The sequence below is a fragment of the Phoxinus phoxinus genome (genome assembly GCF_949152265.1).
Source record: "Phoxinus phoxinus genome assembly, chromosome: 10".
NCBI classification, from domain to species: domain Eukaryota; kingdom Metazoa; phylum Chordata; class Actinopteri; order Cypriniformes; family Leuciscidae; genus Phoxinus; species Phoxinus phoxinus.
Genome location: NC_136885.1, coordinates 4774962 through 4795037, shown reverse-complemented (window position 1 = coordinate 4795037; position 20076 = coordinate 4774962). Strand labels below are relative to the sequence as shown.

Sequence of the window (20076 nt, the reverse complement as noted above, 5' to 3'; positions counted from 1 at the left end):
TTTAGACACTTATAACTAAGTTAGACACTTGAAACTATTTTAATTTCTGAATTAGTGAAAATATCAAAGAAGGTTTAACCAAAAATATAGTAACTACATGTAACATATTTAAATGAAAATTCTTGTACATGTAGAATTAAAATACGGTAGATATATGCACTAGATGTCTTAAAGGGGTCCTGTAATGCCTTTTCACTTTTTCAACTTTAGTTAGCGTGTAATGTTGCTGTTTGAGCATAAAAAAGATCTGCCAGGTTACAAAGCTCAAAGTCCCTCCAAAGGGAGATATTTTATTTAACAGAATCCACTTTCCAAGAACTACAACGAACGGCTTGTTTGGACTACAACACGTTTTTTTCCGGATCTTGTGAAGTCACAATGTCCCTCTTTAAAGTCAATAACTTTATTTTAAACACTGTTCCTGAACATTAAACCCCAACGTTTATTTGAGTGCTGCACATTTTACAGAGCTTCTAGAAACTAATAGAGTTTAATCATGGGCGTCAGTTTGGTTAGAAATGTGCTGGGGACAGAGACGCATTCGGAAGTGCATTTTCAGAAGTGCTGGGTATAATGACGCATTAATTTTTTTCCTCTTTCGCGCAGGTGATGTTTTGAAAGACGATGTCCTGTAGCTTACTAATGCAAGCTCTCCAAGCTATGCTCTCCACAGAACATAAAATATTCGCATTTATGAGGAAAAAACGATGTTACGGACGTGACGGTTCTCGGTTACGGACGTGACCGCTCTGAAATCGGCACTATAAAACTGCTTTAAAGGGGTCATGACATGAGAAACCAAATTTGCCTTGATCTTTTAGTATATAAGAGGTCTTTGTACCATTAAAACGTCCTGCAAGTTTCATAGCTTAAGACTTCCTCCCCATTATAAACGAATCATTTATTTAATCAAGCTCTAAATACAGCTCGTTCTGGATCCATGGTAAGAAGTGACGTCACGGTACGAAGTGACGTACCAGCGTTTGCATATGACCGCCTCCGGCAAGACAACTACGCTTAAAGCGCAAGACAACTACGCTCATTTCGCATTGATGTCGCGCCAGCGCGCCTCACAAGTGTCCAGTCGACGGACAGCGAGTGGGTCTGTGTGTGTACAGGGAAATTGCGATGCCGCAGATGTGCTGTTCCTGGCTGTGGACAAACAACATCTTTGAATACGCTGCGAAAGATCCAGTCGTCAGGGGAAAATGGATGCACTTTATTTTTTGCGGACGTCTCAGTCACGGCAGTGTTAGTTTAAGCGTTTGTTCTATACATTTGAAGGATGACTGTTTTGAGAACAAATCCCAAAATGATGCTGGCTTTGCCAGAAAACTGTTGCTCAAAGATAAGTCCTTGCCGACTATTCTGGGCTCAACAACGGCGACGCAAACTGTAAGTAATGTGTTTAAAACTTTAAACTACTTTTTAAATACGCTGAATCCGCAAACGTTCTGGCTGGGGGCGTTAATAATTGATGCATAGGCACTGACGTTAGCCAATCATAACAGTGGGCGTTAACACTGAACTCTTAAAGGGGAAACACCCCCAAAACAGACTGTTTGGATCAGAGGATGAGAAACAGGGTGGGAAAAGGTCATAAATCACTACATTTACAAGTTTTTTGTAAAAAAAACTATAGTAATACTATAATTGCACCTAAGGGAACATAATAATAAAATAAAAAAAAACATGTCATGACCCCTTTAAAACTTTCACAGAGACCTCAAACAGAACGCACAAAGCCTTTCTTTAAAGGGAATTTCGTTTTGTAATTTAATCTTAATTTTAATCAATGTTTCATCAACCAATTGCCTGGATTTAATAGATAATAAGTAAAGCAGATAATAGATGTGATAGGCCTATCACAACGACACGGAGGCGCCGGCGCATGAACTGGAGCTCGTCTCATAAATTAACCGAAACTCAGCATAGCCTCGCAGACCTGAGAAATATATCTATTATCTACGCTTGAAATCATACTTTTAAACAGAACAATTCAAAACTAAAGAAAACTATGTAATCCATATGAAATGTGCATTTCTCTCGTATTTCTCTCGCGTTCACTACTGCGAAGATCGCGAGTCAGCATCGTCAACTTCCTCTTTGCAGCCGACACAGAAAACACTTCGTCTCCTTGCTATATAGATATTTATAGATATTTGACAACACTGTCGTAAAAACTCGTTGGCGACTCTCAGATACCAGAGGCTAGTAGATCAACAGCATCACAGTAGACGGGACATTCTTTACAACGTCTTCTTCATTCGGGTTCGACCAGCGTGAGGGAGCGCAATAATGACAGAATTTTTGCAGATTTCTTTGCTGTAAAGCAATTCGTTAAATCGCGAGACCTGATATCACGCGATACTTCCTGACGCGCCGGCCGGCGGCCCACCGGCTCAAAGTTGCAAGGGTGGTTTTTCCGCTCACAGGCGATAGGGGGGAGCTAGACGACCACCATTCAACCCGAAAAAAGTCATAACTACTCCAATGACTCTGAAGCTGTTCAGTTAAGGTAAAAAACCTGCATCGTTCACCTTTAAGTCCTTGAATTTGGCCTTGAATTTGAAGTTGACCAAGGTGGGGGAACCCTGTGTTTGTATTACCAATTTTCTGACAAATATCATGAATAAATGGTGTATAACTTTGTATCTAAAATGTATAAGAAAATCACAAAATAACAAACACCAATCTGTGCTTGCAAAGTCCGTTCGTGAAGTCGGTTCAGCACAATCCTCTTGTTTGTTAACATTGTCAGGGTCTGAATCAGGCTTGAATTGGTTTGAAATCGACACCATCCTTAATATTTACATCTGAGCAGATGAAACTCTCGGTTATGAAGGGGGCGGAACATTTCCCGAACACACGCTAAGCGCTGCCAATCACAACACACTGGGCCAGCTAACCAATCACAGCACATTTTGTATTTTGGAAGGAGGGCTTTCATCAAAACAGGAAATACACGGCGCGTTCAGGCCAGACTGGGGAGAGGTGCTTTAATAATGTAAAATATGTATCAATCAAGCATGAAATCATATTCTAGTACACCCCAAAAACAAAATCAAGATTTCTTACAAGGGCACAATTGGATAGCCTGGCTCTGCCCTCCTACGTACTTCTTCTCAATTTTCATTTTCCTTCAGTACGTCGTCTGGGTTTGCGGTGTATTCGCGGGTTTTTTCCAGCCAATTTTTACCGGTCCAATCAGCGAACAGAGGGAGTGGCTGAGAACGATGACGTTGAGGTCGTGCGCTAGTTTGAGTTGTAGTTTCGTCACGACCAAACGTTAGCGATCGGTTATGGCAGATCCAGAGTGACTCTGGGCAGATCCAATAGTTTTAAACTTCAACAGAGGACCCGCCTACAAGGAAGTTAACGCTTGTCAAGGGAGAGAGGCCAGACTCTCTGTACAAATGAAATGTACGAGACTCTGGTAGAACCAGGCAAATAATAGGACACCTTTAAAAATAAACGTAACTCTTTTATACTTTATATTACAGGCATCCCAGATAGCAGTGAGGAGGATGAGAGGTTGGCTCAGTCTCTGGGTTTGAGCTGGAACTCCGTTCTGAAGACCGAAGAAGATGGATCACAGACTCTGCTGAACTCAGATGAGGTAAACTCACCCTCGCGGTTAAACACGAGGACAGACGCTCCCAGTTAACTGGTTACAACTGATGACCTCTTCTGCTGTAGTTTACAGGCCAAAGCCGGGAAGAAGCTTTTAACTCGGTTACCCAGAAAGCTCGGGAGAAGAAAGTTGGTGGATACCTCACTAGTACAAAGTTACGTGATTGGCTAATCTCACGGCAGCGCTACTGGGGCACACCCATTCCCATAGTGCACTGCAGCTCGTGCGGGCCGGTGGCAGTTCCAGCGGAGGACCTGCCGGTCGTGCTGCCTAAAGTGCCTTCCCTCACTGGGAAAGGGATGTCGCCCTTAAAGACGACACAGGATTGGCTGAGATGCCAGTGTCCAAGGTAAGTGGATGACTCAATGGATTGAGGAAAAAAAACTTTTTTTTCATAAAACGGATAGTTCCAGTCCTTGATTCTGATTGGTTGAGCCGCGTTCAAAGCTGTTGTAAATTACTCTACAAACACACACCTGTGACCGCATTACATCAGTGTTACACAAACACACTCCTGTGACCGCATTACATTAGTGTTACACAAACACACACCTGTGACCGCATTACATTAGTGTTACACAAACACACACCTGTGACCGCATTACATTAGTGTTACACAAACACACACCTGTGACCGCATTACATCAGTGTTACACAAACACACACCTGTGACCGCATTACATCAGTGTTACACAAACACACACCTGTGACCGCATTACACTAGTGTTACACAAACACACACCTGTGACCGCATTACATCAGTGTTACACAAACACACACCTGTGACCGCATTACACTAGTGTTACACAAACACACACCTGTGACCGCATTACACTAGTGTTACACAAACACACACCTGTGACCGCATTACATCAGTGTTACACAAACACACACCTATGACCGCATTACATTAGTGTTACACAAACACACACCTGTGACCACATTACATCAGTGTTACACAAACACACACCTGTGACCGCATTACGTCAGTGTTACACAAACACACACCTGTGAGCGCATTACATTAGTGTTACACAAACACACACCTGTGACCGCATTACATTAGTGTTACTCAAACACACACCTGTGAACGCATTACATCAGTGTTACACAAACACACACCTGTGACCGCATTACATCAGTGTTACACAAACACACACCTGTGACCGCATTACATCAGTGTTTCACAAACACACACCTGTGACCGCATTACATCAGTGTTACACAAACACACACCTGTGACCGCATTACGTCAGTGTTACACAAACACACACCTGTGACCGCATTACATTAGTGTTACACAAACACACACCTGTGACCGCATTACATCAGTGTTACACAAACACACACATGTGACCGCATTACATCAGTGTTACACAAACACACACCTGTGACCGCATTACGTCAGTGTTACACAAACACACACCTGTGACCGCATTACATTAGTGTTACACAAACACACACCTGTGACCGCATTACATTAGTGTTACTCAAACACACACCTGTGAACGCATTACATCAGTGTTACACAAACACACACCTGTGACCACATTACATCAGTGTTACACAAACACACACCTGTGACCGCATTACATCAGTGTTTCACAAACACACACCTGTGACCGCATCACACTAGTGTTACACAAACACACACCTGTGACCGCATTACATCAGTGTTACACAAACACACACCTGTGACCGCATTACATCAGTGTTACACAAACACACACCTGTGACCGCATTACATTAGTGTTACTCAAACACACACCTGTGACCGCATTACATCAGTGTTACACAAACACACACACCTGTGACCGCATTACATCAGTGTTTCACAAACACACACCTGTGACCGCATTACACTAGTGTTACACAAACACACACCTGTGACCGCATTACATTAGTGTTACACAAACACACACCTGTGACCGCATTACATCAGTGTTACACAAACACACACCTGTGACCGCATTACATCAGTGTTACACAAACACACACCTGTGACCACATTACATCAGTGTTTCACAAACACACACCTGTGACCGCATTACATCAGTGTTACACAAACACACACCTGTGACCGCATTACATCAGTGTTACACAAACACACACCTGTGAGCGCATTACATTAGTGTTACACAAACACACACCTGTGACCGCATTACATCAGTGTTACACAAACACACACCTGTGACCGCATTACATCAGTGTTACACAAACACACACCTGTGACCGCATTACACTAGTGTTACACAAACACACACCTGTGACCGCATTACATCAGTGTTACACAAACACACACCTGTGACCGCATTACACTAGTGTTACACAAACACACACCTGTGACCGCATTACACTAGTGTTACACAAACACACACCTGTGACCGCATTACATCAGTGTTACACAAACACACACCTGTGACCGCATTACATTAGTGTTACACAAACACACACCTGTGACCACATTACATCAGTGTTACACAAACACACACCTGTGACCGCATCACACTAGTGTTACACAAACACACACCTGTGACCGCATTACATCAGTGTTACACAAACACACACCTGTGAGCGCATTACATTAGTGTTACACAAACACACACCTGTGACCGCATCACACTAGTGTTACACAAACACACACCTGTGACCGCATTACATCAGTGTTACACAAACACACACCTGTGACCGCATTACATCAGTGTTACACAAACACACACCTGTGACCGCATTACGTCAGTGTTACACAAACACACACCTGTGAGCGCATTACATTAGTGTTACACAAACACACACCTGTGACCGCATTACATCAGTGTTACACAAACACACACCTGTGACCGCATCACACTAGTGTTACACAAACACACACCTGTGACCGCATTACATCAGTGTTACACAAACACACACCTGTGACCGCATTACATCAGTGTTACACAAACACACACCTGTGACCGCATTACGTCAGTGTTACACAAACACACACCTGTGAGCGCATTACATTAGTGTTACACAAACACACACCTGTGACCGCATTACATTAGTGTTACTCAAACACACACCTGTGAACGCATTACATCAGTGTTTCACAAACACACACCTGTGACCGCATTACATCAGTGTTACACAAACACACACCTGTGACCGCATTACGTCAGTGTTACACAAACACACACCTGTGACCGCATTACATTAGTGTTACACAAACACACACCTGTGACCGCATTACATTAGTGTTACTCAAACACACACCTGTGAACGCATTACATCAGTGTTACACAAACACACACCTGTGACCGCATTACATCAGTGTTACACAAACACACACCTGTGACCGCATTACATTAGTGTTACTCAAACACACACCTGTGAACGCATTACATCAGTGTTACACAAACACACACCTGTGACCACATTACATCAGTGTTACACAAACACACCTGTGACCGCATTACATCAGTGTTTCACAAACACACACCTGTGACCGCATTACATCAGTGTTACACAAACACACACCTGTGACCGCATTACATCAGTGTTACACAAACACACACCTGTGACCGCATTACATTAGTGTTACTCAAACACACACCTGTGACCGCATTACATCAGTGTTACACAAACACACACCTGTGACCGCATTACATCAGTGTTTCACAAACACACACCTGTGACCGCATTACACTAGTGTTACACAAACACACACCTGTGACCGCATTACATTAGTGTTACACAAACACACACCTGTGACCGCATTACATCAGTGTTACACAAACACACACCTGTGACCGCATTACATCAGTGTTACACAAACACACACCTGTGACCACATTACATCAGTGTTTCACAAACACACACCTGTGACCGCATTACATCAGTGTTACACAAACACACACTCATGAGCGCATTACTTCAGTGTTACACAAACACACACCTGTGAGCGCATTACATTAGTGTTACACAAACACACACCTGTGACCGCATTACATCAGTGTTACACAAACACACACCTGTGACCGCATTACATCAGTGTTACACAAACACACACTCATGAGCGCATTACATCAGTGTTACACAAACACACACCTGTGACCGCATTACATCAGTGTTACACAAACACACACCTGTGACCGCATTACATCAGTGTTACACAAACACACACCTGTGACCGCATTACATCAGTGTTACACAAACACACACCTGTGACCGCATTACATTAGTGTTACACAAACACACACCTGTGACAGCATTACATCAGTGTTACACAAACACACACCTGTGACAGCATTACATTAGTGTTACACAAACACACACCTGTGACCGCATTACATCAGTGTTACACAAACACACACCTGTGACCGCATTACATCAGTGTTACACAAACACACACCTGTGACCGCATTACATTAGTGTTACACAAACACACACCTGTGACAGCATTACATCAGTGTTACACAAACACACACCTGTGACCGCATTACATTAGTGTTACACAAACACACACCTGTGACAGCATTACATCAGTGTTACACAAACACACACCTGTGACAGCATTACATCAGTGTTACACAAACACACACCTGTGACAGCATTACATCAGTGTTACACAAACACACACCTGTGACCGCATTACATTAGTGTTACACAAACACACACCTGTGACCGCATTACATCAGTGTTACACAAACACACACCTGTGACAGCATTACATCAGTGTTACACAAACACACACCTGTGACCGCATTACATCAGTGTTTCACAAACACACACCTGTGACCACATTACATCAGTGTTACACAAACACACACCCGTGACAGCATTACATTAGTGTTACACAAACACACACCTGTGACCGCATTACATTAGTGTTACACAAACACACACCTGTGACCGCATTACATCAGTGTTACACAAACACACACCTGTGACAGCATTACATCAGTGTTTCACAAACACACACCTGTGACCACATTACATCAGTGTTACACAAACACACACCTGTGACAGCATTACATCAGTGTTACACAAACACACACCTGTGACAGCATTACATCAGTGTTACACAAACACACACCTGTGACCACATTACATCAGTGTTACACAAACACACACCTGTGACCGCATTACATTAGTGTTACACAAACACACACCTGTGACCGCATTACATCAGTGTTACACAAACACACACCTGTGACAGCATTACATCAGTGTTACACAAACACACACCTGTGACAGCATTACATCAGTGTTACACAAACACACACCTGTGACCGCATTACACTAGTGTTACACAAACACACACCTGTGACCGCATTACATCAGTGTTACACAAACACACACCTGTGACCGCATCACATCAGTGTTACACAAACACACACCCGTGACAGCATTACATTAGTGTTACACAAACACACACCTGTGACAGCATTACATCAGTGTTACACAAACACACACCTGTGACAGCATTACATCAGTGTTACACAAACACACACCTGTGACCGCATTACATTAGTGTTACACAAACACACACCTGTGACCGCATTACATCAGTGTTACACAAACACACACCTGTGACAGCATTACATCAGTGTTACACAAACACACACCTGTGACCGCATTACATCAGTGTTACACAAACACACACCTGTGACCGCATTACATTAGTGTTACACACACACACACACACCTGTAACCGCATTACATTAGTGTTACACACACACACACACCTGTGACCGCATTACACTAGTGTTACACACACACACACCTGTGACCACATTACATTAGTGTTACACACACACACACACCTGTAACCGCATTACATTAGTGTTACACACACACACACACCTGTGACCGCATTACACTAGTGTTATTGCGCAACTGACGTTTGTGATTCTTTGTTGCTGCATGTGTTGCTTAGCAACCTCTCTGGAACTACATTGCTTGGCGGAGGAATTAATGTGTTATAACGTTATATTTTATTGAATAAAATAAATATAAAAATGAATATATTTAAAAGTAACCGTTTTATAAAAGCAATAGGCCCCTTGAAGCCGTGTTTTACAGTGGATTTAGAACAGCTAAGGGGCGTTGTTAGGCACGACGCGGAGCGGCTTCAACTCACGGCTTATTGCTTTATTTAATGACGGTCTTTCAAAAGTAGTTTTAAGTATGGGCAGATCAATCCTGAAGTATCGATACTTTCGAGTATCGAAAAGGATCGATCCTCACATAAAAATATGGATCCAAATGTGTGTGTTTTTTTAAACAGTAATTTTATTAATTTAGCAGAAATTCAGTGAGCAAAATAAGCTTCTAAGTGGAAAAATAAGCGAATTGTGTAGGATAGAACTATTTATCCTAGTCATCTGAATAATACAAGACGAAAGCAATCAATCACAGAGAGCGTTCGCTGCTGGTTCGTTTGGGAAACGAAGCCCTGAACAATGCTTAGATGACAGAGAAACAATCTGTTGTTATTTCACAATAAACAAACTAGAAGTGTACATAACGGTTCAAAATGTTGACGTCAGTAAGATTTTTTTTAAATGAAATTGATAGTTTTATTTAGCAAGGATCAATGCATTAAATTGATCAAAATATTTCATATAAATACTGTTCTTTCAACTTTCATGAAGAAATTCTGCATTAAATTTATCATGGTTTCCACAAAAATTTGAAACTGTTTTCAACATTTATAATAATAATAAGAAATGTTTCTAGAGCAGCAAATCAGTATTTTAAAATGATTTCTGAAGGATCATGTAGACTGGAGTAATGATGCTGAAAATTCAGCTTTGATCACAGGAATAAATTACAGTTTACAATAACATAGAAAACAGATAGCATGTTAAATTGTAATAATATTACAGTTTTTACTGTATTTTTGATCAAATAAATGCAGAAGAGAATTAAAAATCTTACAGACCCCAAACTTTTGAACAGTAATGTACAATAGTGCGTTTACTATAATTAGGCTAGTTTGGTAAAAGCCACTGACTAATTACAGGCCGGTTGATATCAAAAATAAATCAAATCTTTTAGTGGTCATGAAAATGTATTCAGATTTAGCATATTAATGATGCATTCCCCTCATGAATCACGACACACTGCTCTAGCACAGGAAAGTGTTAGTTCAAACGCATACTTTTAAAATAAAAAAGTATCGGTATCAATATCGGCGATACTGGCCCTGTATTTACTTGGTATCGGACAGATACCAAATTTTGCAGTATCGCCGACCCCTAGCTGTAAGTGTTAGCAAATATATAAATAATATTTATTTATATTATATTATAAAGAAATGTTAGTGTATCATTACACCAACTGAACCACTGCTATGAAGATTTTTATATAATATAATTTTTTTTATAATATTGTTTTGTTATAATATAATATTTATATTATGAATAAATATTATTATATTCACATATTATATAAAGTCGTACACCAGCTGAGCCACTGCCATGTTTTTTTGTTGTTGTTTTTTTTACTTTTTGTTTTGCTTTGTTTTTTGTTTTGTTTGGTTACAGTGTTATTACATTTATACAATACTTTTCATATATTATTAAGGAATATTATTCTATTTTTTATATATAGAGCAGTGTTTCCCACAGACTTACACTCTATTTGTGGTGGCACTTCCCCCAGTTGAAACCAGTTCCCCCTTTTTTATTTTATTTTTTATTTTGTTTTCCGATTTGTTTCGTTGTATAATATAATATTTATATAATATTGTATTGTATTATAAAGAAATATTATTATATTCACATATAGTAGAAAGTCATACTCCAGCTGAGCCATGCCATTGAGATTTTGTTTTGTTTTTATTTTATAATTTTGCTTTGTGTTTTGTTATAATAATATATTTAAATATAATAAAGAACATCATATTTACATATTATGGAAGGTCACATGCTAGCTGAGTCATGCCATGGAGGTTTGTTTTCTTTTTATTTCATTGTGTTTTTTATTTATTTTGTAAAGCTTTGCTTTATTGCCATTTGATTTGATAGTGACAGAAAGGTCAGTAAATAAAAATAAAAAGTTGAATTTGAACCTGCATCCCCCATATGAGCACCAAGGTTCATCCTGGAGCATGAGCACTAATTACTTGGACTTGTCTCAGAGGAATTGTCTTCTCACATTTAGAGGTCAGACAGTTTGGTTTCTTTGAGAGTATAAATTGAACTCCTTAGAAAATGGAAAATAAAAAGTGTTTGATAAGAGATTCATCTGGTGGCATTGTAATATATAAGTGGAATCATTTTCTTCCATTATCTGAATCTTTGTACTCCCACTCTGTCATGTGAAATAATGTCAGATTGGACCAGAACTCATTGTCTCAGATATCATCAAAGCAGAGCCGAGTTCAGACTCAGCCAGACTGAAGTGTCTTGTTTCTGGGAGCTCTCGTCCCCTGGAGGCTACAGGGATCATTACCACTGAGTCATGGAGGTGTTGAAGATGTGCGCTCCGATTGCACCTCCTCAGTGTGAAGGGTATTAATAGACCCTCTCTGACCATGGAGTAGGTAATGCCGGCAGAGCTGCTGAAAGCTGATGACATTTAGACAAAAACCCTTTGTCAGATAGTCAAAGAGACAAACATGTTTTAGCTGCATTTGTAAAATACCTACACACAGAAATGTGGTTCAGTAGAGGTCGACCATTATGGTTTTTTAGTGGCCGATGCCAATATATCCAGAAAGCAGGGTGGCAGATGGCAGATTTAATGGCGATATTTTGGATTTTTGTAATTATTGTTTTTAAAAAAAGAAGGGCAACAGAGGAAGTGTGCACTCTGCTCATGCAATCAGCTGGTGATCCGGTGTTTACCACGTCTCAGAACGGCTCCGTTCAACAGTGAATGAATGCAGTGAACTCTACATGTGCTGAGAGTTTAGCATGCATTTGGGAACATGGCGGGATGCACCAGTTATGCCCCCAAACCCCCTATCAGGGTAGGGTTGGGTATCATTTGAATTTTAGCGATTATGAATCTCCTTATCGATTCCCAGTTTCGATTCCAGTAAGGTGAAAACATTTATATCAAACATATTTATTCTCTCTTTTCGTGAAACGTTTTGTTGCAGCTGATTTCCATGAACAAAAGGAACAGCTTAAGGAACACTTACATTTGACATTTGTATTAACAAAAATACCACAGTAAAAAAACGTTTTGGGTTTCGTTTTCACTTACATTAATTATCCCTGTATGTATTTAAGCCTCGATTTTCCCTAGTTTCCTTGTCCGGTATCATCAGTGTTGTACGTGGTTGTTGATTCTAGCTCTTGAGTTTTCCCAAGTATTCTTGTTGGATTTATTAAAATACTGCTTATTTTGTACTCATTCATCTTCATGCACTCATTACAGCCACATCATGGCTAGGATAAAGGATCGGGCTTAGGATAGCCAATACCTATCAGTTAAAAAAATACATACATTTACATTATGTAAGTGCTATGACCCTTCGCAGTTCAATCTAACGCAATACTTTTAATACATTTTTTTAAAATATATAGAATAGAGGAGAAAGTGTTACTGGATCAAGTGCTGCCGAAAAAGATACGTCTTCAGCATAAACGGTCCCGATACTAGAGGTCGACCGATATGAGTTTTTTCAGGCCGATGCCGATGCCGATTTTTTAAAATCCGGGTCGGCCGATGGCCGATAAATGCTGCCGATTTATTTTGGCCGATATTTGGCCGATATGTGCTTGTTTTTAACCTCTATTTGAAAGATATAATTTAAGTACACAAATAATTACTAAGATAGACAAAATTTCTCAACAAAAACATTTATTGAACACACCAATCTGAACTTGTACACTAAAATTAAAAATGTATAATGTAAAAACATTGTATAAATAATGTATAACAAATATATTAAATAAACGAAACAGGTAAGAAGAAAATAAGCTGTCAAATAAACTTGGCTGGGTGAAGCGCTGCCATGGGGGTGGTTTTCTTTTCAGCCATCAGACTGTAATGACTAAAAAAGGGGAAAAATAAAAGGTTATGTTAATATTTTTTGTATAGTATCTTGACATCATCTTCAAGTCATTTTATAGATAGGTATAGATATAAATCTAAAAAATGTTTCATAATTCAGCTAATAATTCAGTGCATTGTAAGTAATACAAGACTAAAAACATTTCTATCCTCTTCCCAAAAACTGTCCTGAAACATGTATTTATGGTTTATTTGTTTTGTTTTATGGACAAAGCTAAATGGACATAACCCAATTATCGCAAAAAAGGGGGGGAAACGGAATTATTTAATAATATAGTAGTAGCAATAACGTACTAGTAAATTGTATGTTTCCACTGTTCGATCGCGTCCGCGCCTCACACACACACACACACATATAAGTAAACACTCTGCGACTTCTCGATCGCTCCCACGCCTCTCTCTCTCTTACACACACACACAAATATAAGTAAACACTCTTTGACTTCTCGTTCGCTCCCGCGCCTCTACAGTGAAATACAGTCACACAACATTACACTGTTTGGCCAGCATTTTAACCGTGTTTAATCCAGCTAACGGTACATGCTAAAGTTAGCTGCTGACTAGCGTCACATGCAGCGACGCGGTGTTTCTGTTCTAACGTCCGTTTTCAGAGCATCCAAGAGAAACAAATGCATAACAGTAGCACCGAAATGAAGCAAAGAAATCCGTGTTAATATTCGGTCCGGTAGATAACGGTCGTTAAGGCACCAGTGCCGCGACGACGCTAGCAAAGCAAAGCCAGTCCTTCACTAGCTTATAGTGCGCGTTGGTCTCTTTTTTATTACTTATTTCTCTGCATTGAGTGACAACCCTCTCAAATATAAGACACACAAACAGAAAAAATAAGTCAAATGTACTGTCTGCAATTGCAAATTTCTTGCTTACTTATTGTGACATGATAGCAACCCTTCTGCTGTGATAATGCAACCTCAACTACGCTATCAATATCCAAAGTAGCCGAACGTCATGTCGCCTATTCATGTTTTTTCTCAAAGTTGGCAGTAACATGAAAAGTTTTTAATTAAATATAAAGGAGTTATAAGAATGGAATCCTTACCGTTTTCTTTAGGCACTGGAAGCTGAGGTCTGCGGTCTGCTCACTCTGCTGGATAATGACTCTAGGGGCAGCGTGCGTCGTACACGTGTGCGCCTGCCTAATAATAATCGGCTTGATATTGGCCGATGCCGATTATGTTAAAAAATGCAAAAAATCGGCCGATTAATCGTCCGACCGATTAATCGGTCGACCTCTACCCGATACCAATCCTTGAGATCGGCTTGACACATTTTTTTTAAATAAATAAAATATAGATTAATCCTTAATTAAAGTTACGAAGTTATTCAGTCAAGATCAGTTAGTGATTTTCTTTTTCTTTCTTAATGACACAGACTGCAGCAGGTTTATTAGGCTGCTGTCACTTTAAGAACTCATGCCGGATCCAATTATTCAATTAAAATTCCTAAATTTCCTTCCAGCTGAGGTCCAGACAATACTTTTTTGAAATAGTTATATGTATTTCCATCTGTGCAGCAGTTGTACTTTGTAAAAGAAAAAAAATCCTAAACAAAACGGTCATCAGAGATGAGGATATTGGGTCCTGAGAGCCAAAGCAGTGGTTTCTTAGAATTTATAAAAATTAATATTTCATCAGCTGAGCCCAATTGGATATGAATATTAAAACTAAAGGTAAAATCAGATGTTTTATCAGGCTATTTATCAGGCCTATTTTTACATTTAGATGTGTAAAAGGCCATGTGACAGAAAATATAGTAAATGGGGGTTCAGGGCTCAAGTCTTTTTATATCTTAATATAAATTATCTTGGTGAGTTGTCTCAATTTAAAAAAATTTTTTTTTGATTTAACAACTATTAATCTGTCCAATTTAAAATCACAATTCATAATAACACCTACATGTTTTACATAGGGCTTTACAGGTGGATTCAATTCACCATTGTAGAAATCGAATGATTAATAAGTGCCTCCTGGAGTAAACAGCATAACTTAAAAAAAAAAAAAAAATTGCATTAAAACTAAGGAAATTTAGTGCCATCCAGGCCTTAATTTCCTTAAGACACTGCAATAGCGCTAAAGTGCGAGTATCTTTTCATTTCAAAAGCAGATACATTTGTGTATTGTCTGCATAACAATGAAAAGAAATACCAAATGTCCTAAGGGGATCATATACAGGGAGAACAAAATAGGCCCCAATATTGAGCCCTGGGGGACCCCACACGTGAAAGAGGCCGTTGAGGAGACAAAGTCTCCAAAACAAACTAAGAAACTTCTTTCAGACAAATAGGATCTAGACCATGCCAACGCAGTACCCTTAATACCAACACATTGTGTAATCAAGATCTTAATGGTCTACAGTATCAAATGCAGCCGAAAGGTCTAGTAAGATTAAAATCGCACAGTCCCGAGTCAGTACAGAAACTGCACTGTTGAAGGTTTTAATGACTTTTTACTTGCTACTACTATGTAGGGATTTATAACCAGACCGAAACACTTCATGAGTACCATGTAGATTTAGAAATGAATTAAATTGTCCAAATACGACCTTCTCCAGTAGTTTGGAAAGAAACTGAAGTTTTGAGATATATAAATATTAGAGGATATAGCACTGAAACATCATTACCATAATTAACCCTGAGCGCTTGTGGTGTGAACCGCTACATTGGTTTTATGACAGAAATGTTATTTTTTTATTTTAATAGAGGGAATATATTAGACTTTTATTTGTACTTATTAACCAACTTTGGCTGTCAGGTGCGGTTTTGCCGGGCTGTGACTTTTTGCCTAATGCTGTTAGCTAATTAAAAAAAAACAATGGTCTTATTACAAATGGTAAAGTTAAACTATGAATACTGTGCAAAAACTGTATATTTATAAGGACTGAGCCCTTATGAATTATGGACCAAGCTTCTGTGTAAGGGATGTTCTGTTCTTCTCTGTGGCCTTGGTTACCTTCAGAAATTCAAAGAGGTGATTGAAATTAATTCATAAACAGCTTGAAATAAAAGGAACAATAGTTGAAGGAGTCACAAGCTGTGTCCCAGACACTGTAGAGATATTGCAACCGCTGTAGAAATTAGTGCAAGAGCTGCAGTGTGTAAGATAAAGTTGTGGACATGAATCTGTGTTTTTAGCAACCATTTTTTTATTTATTTAAAAGCTTAAAGAATCGCGACTCTTTGAGATTTAAAAGACTTCGTTTAGTTCTCTTCATTTAGTTAAATTGGCCGTATCTTGCCCTTTTTCAAAGTCTTGATTTTGTTTTTGGGCTTTACTAGAACAGGTTTTCATGCTTGAATGTTCAAAACACATTATTTCCCATTGTTGCAGCTCCTCTCTTCCCAGTTTGTCAGCAACGCTCTGTTTAGTTCCTGTCTCTATATATAAAGCCCATCCAAGGCTATTTTAAGCAGGCTACTAATCACTAATCTTACCGGTGAACATAGGCTAAACCAGCCTGCAATAACAACGAGAATTAGAAGGAAATAAATACATATTTGTGTTGTGTAATATTATAATGAAACGTAATTAATCACATATTAAGATAACCCATATTATTTAAATTACTAAAATACCCTAAATAGACAATAATAAGCAATACGAATTCACTTCACTGCATATTGTATGATGCAAACAACAAATTCACCTAATTAATTATTATTTTGTTCAGTTATCATTCATAATTTGAATAAGATAACACCAGTAAACTTGGGGTAATCATAAAAAAAAAGAAGATAGATTGGAAATATTTTTTTGTTCAGGAAACAGGCAGGTTTTAATAAATAGCAACACCGTAGCGAACAATAAACAATAAAATTGCAAAACCAAAATTAGTATTTAATCCAAACTTTGAACATTTATGAGTAGGCTTAAAACTTCTTTATTTTAATGTGCGTTGTGTGACTGTACAGTAAGCCTACACATTTTTCAAACACAGCTAAAAAATAAAGGCATTAGGCTATATAGGTAAAAAAATTAATGACTGGGACATGTGGGTATTTTATTGAAATTCTGAAATTCTAAGCATTTTGGACTAATTGTAGCTTGTTTACTGAGTATGCAGGACAACCAGCTAGTAATGCATTACAGTGATCTAGTCTAGAGGTAATGAATGCCTGAACTAACTTTTCTGCATCAGAAACTGATAGCATGTTCCAGAGCTTAGCGGTGTTTCTGAGGTGGAAGAAGGCTGAAATGTGAAATATGAACATATGAAATGTGATTTTCAAAAGACAAGTTGCTGTCAAATATAACACCCAGGTCTTTTACTTTTAATTTAATATTTAATAGATGAAAATGATTGTTCATCCAATATTTTATTTCTCACACTCTTCCAACTTGAATAATTTAGAGATTTCATCTGGTCGTGATTGAAATATAACTGAGTATCATTGGCATAACAGTGGAAACTAAGTATATATATAATATATATTATATATATATATATATTATATATATTTGTTGAATACTAGCTAGATTTTAAAACATTCTAAGATCTTCTCACTGGCATTAGTCCAATCTTTTCAAGTTTCATAAAATTTGTCTGTAATCTGTTTGTGTCCATTCTGCACATATATTTATAGTAACTAATTACAGTACTTGATTCAGACGGGTAAAGTTTTTGTCAGTGAGGACTGCTGACGAGGAGACCGGATCATCTCTTATCTGTTGAGACCTCGATGAAAATCACCTCAGTTCTTTAAATGATCACCTACATTCAGTGAAGCGGCTGCAGAGAGACAGAAAGAGACGGAGACAAGATAAAGAGAGAGATGATGCTTATCTGCCACGTCCTTGAGGAAAACAGAAGTCATTTCCTGAGCTGTGATATTGTCTCTGGCTCCGTTGTAAGAAGTTTAATTGAAATCTGAGGATAAAAAACAGAGTAAGCTCTCACAGCTGGATTTTGGTGCTGATTAAATGTTTGAATGACTAGGCTTGTTTGAGATGAGCAAAATCTGCGCAGAACCGATCACCGGTGATCAGCGCGAGATGCATGCCGGTTAGAAATGTGTCCGACTGCGTTCCGCCTGGCTCTGATGTCATGCTGACGTATGTCAAAAATCTCTCGCGAGCGCAAGGCACACCTGTCGGATTCTGCAGTTGCGCGCAGTTGCTCTCCACCGACTGCGCGGATCAAAAGCATGATGGGAAACGACTTGCTGACGACACAGCTTAATGCTCATTGGTTTAAACAACCATGATGTAGTGTTCTTTTTTAAAATGTTTGATTTTAAAACTCTGATATCATGTTTTATGTGTATAAATGATCTGTGAATAATATTCCCAAACTCTCTGACAGTGCGATCTCTATATGGATTATGTGATTATGTAATTAAAATATATATATATATATAAACACATGTATTAAAGAAAAAAAAAGATTGATAAACACGTATTTGGAATGGGATTATATAGCCTAACAAGTGATTTGGGTGTCTTGTTCATTATATTTATTTTCATATTTAAGCAACAGAACTTAAATTACATCCAGTTTATTAGCAACACTGTGCACGAGCGTGAATCCCGCGATATCCATCTTTGATCTCACAGGTGTCAGATCCACTGTGAGAAGAGAGAACTGTCCGTCTTGCCTGCACTTTTTTCACTCCTCCCCTCACTGCAGCCGCCTACTCTCGTATACAATTCAGGCGAGGCAAGGCGCATCTCAAACAAGCCTATTGTTGTGGGTCACACGAAAAAAGCCACGCCAAGCCATGTCTACGAAGCCACGCCTCCTCCAAAACACATGAACGCTCACAGCATAAGCGTCACAAGAGACGCCGTTAAATTACCTCATGTCTCAAAGGTCAAAGCACATAACATTACAATAATAATGTAAACCGCTTACAGAGCTCTTGTAACACCTGGCGGCTGCAGATTAATTTCAGCGTTAATATTGTTGACATAGAAATGCATAAATCTGAACAGCTCCCGGTAGAACGTCACGGGTTGCCATCTCTTAATTGCGATAATTACAACATGCTGTGAAAGCAGAGTAGACCAATCACAACAGACTGAGCCATCTGACCAATCAGAGCTGAGTAGACCAATCACAACAGTCTGTGTCATCTGACCAATCAGAGCAGTAGACCAATCACAACAGACTGAGCATCTGACCAATCAGAGCAGAGTAGACCAATCAGAGCAGTAGACCAATCACAACAGTCAGGGCCATCTGACCAATCAGAGCAGTAGACCAATCACAACAGACTGAGCATCTGACCAATCAGAGCAGAGTAGACCAATCATTCACAACAGACTGGGCCATCTGACCAATCACAACAGACTGAGCCATCTGACCAATCAGAGCAGAGTAGACCAATCACAACAGTCTGGGTCATCTGACCAATCAGAGCAGAGTAGACCAATCACTACAGTCTGAGCCATCTGACCAATCAGAGCAGAATAGACCAA

General features: G+C 39.2%; 1 protein-coding gene across 2 annotated transcripts in view; it reads left to right on the top strand.

The window, feature by feature from the left end:
• lars2 (leucyl-tRNA synthetase 2, mitochondrial) overlaps positions 1-20076 on the top strand; it is a 130285-nt gene that overhangs the window by 68338 nt on the left and 41871 nt on the right. For both annotated transcript variants that reach the window (XM_079625913.1, XM_079625912.1), the window contains exons 11-12: positions 3504-3619; positions 3700-3983. In XM_079625913.1, coding sequence (XP_079482039.1) covers positions 3504-3619; positions 3700-3983 — 400 coding nt within the window. The remainder of the gene's footprint in view (positions 1-3503; positions 3620-3699; positions 3984-20076) is intronic.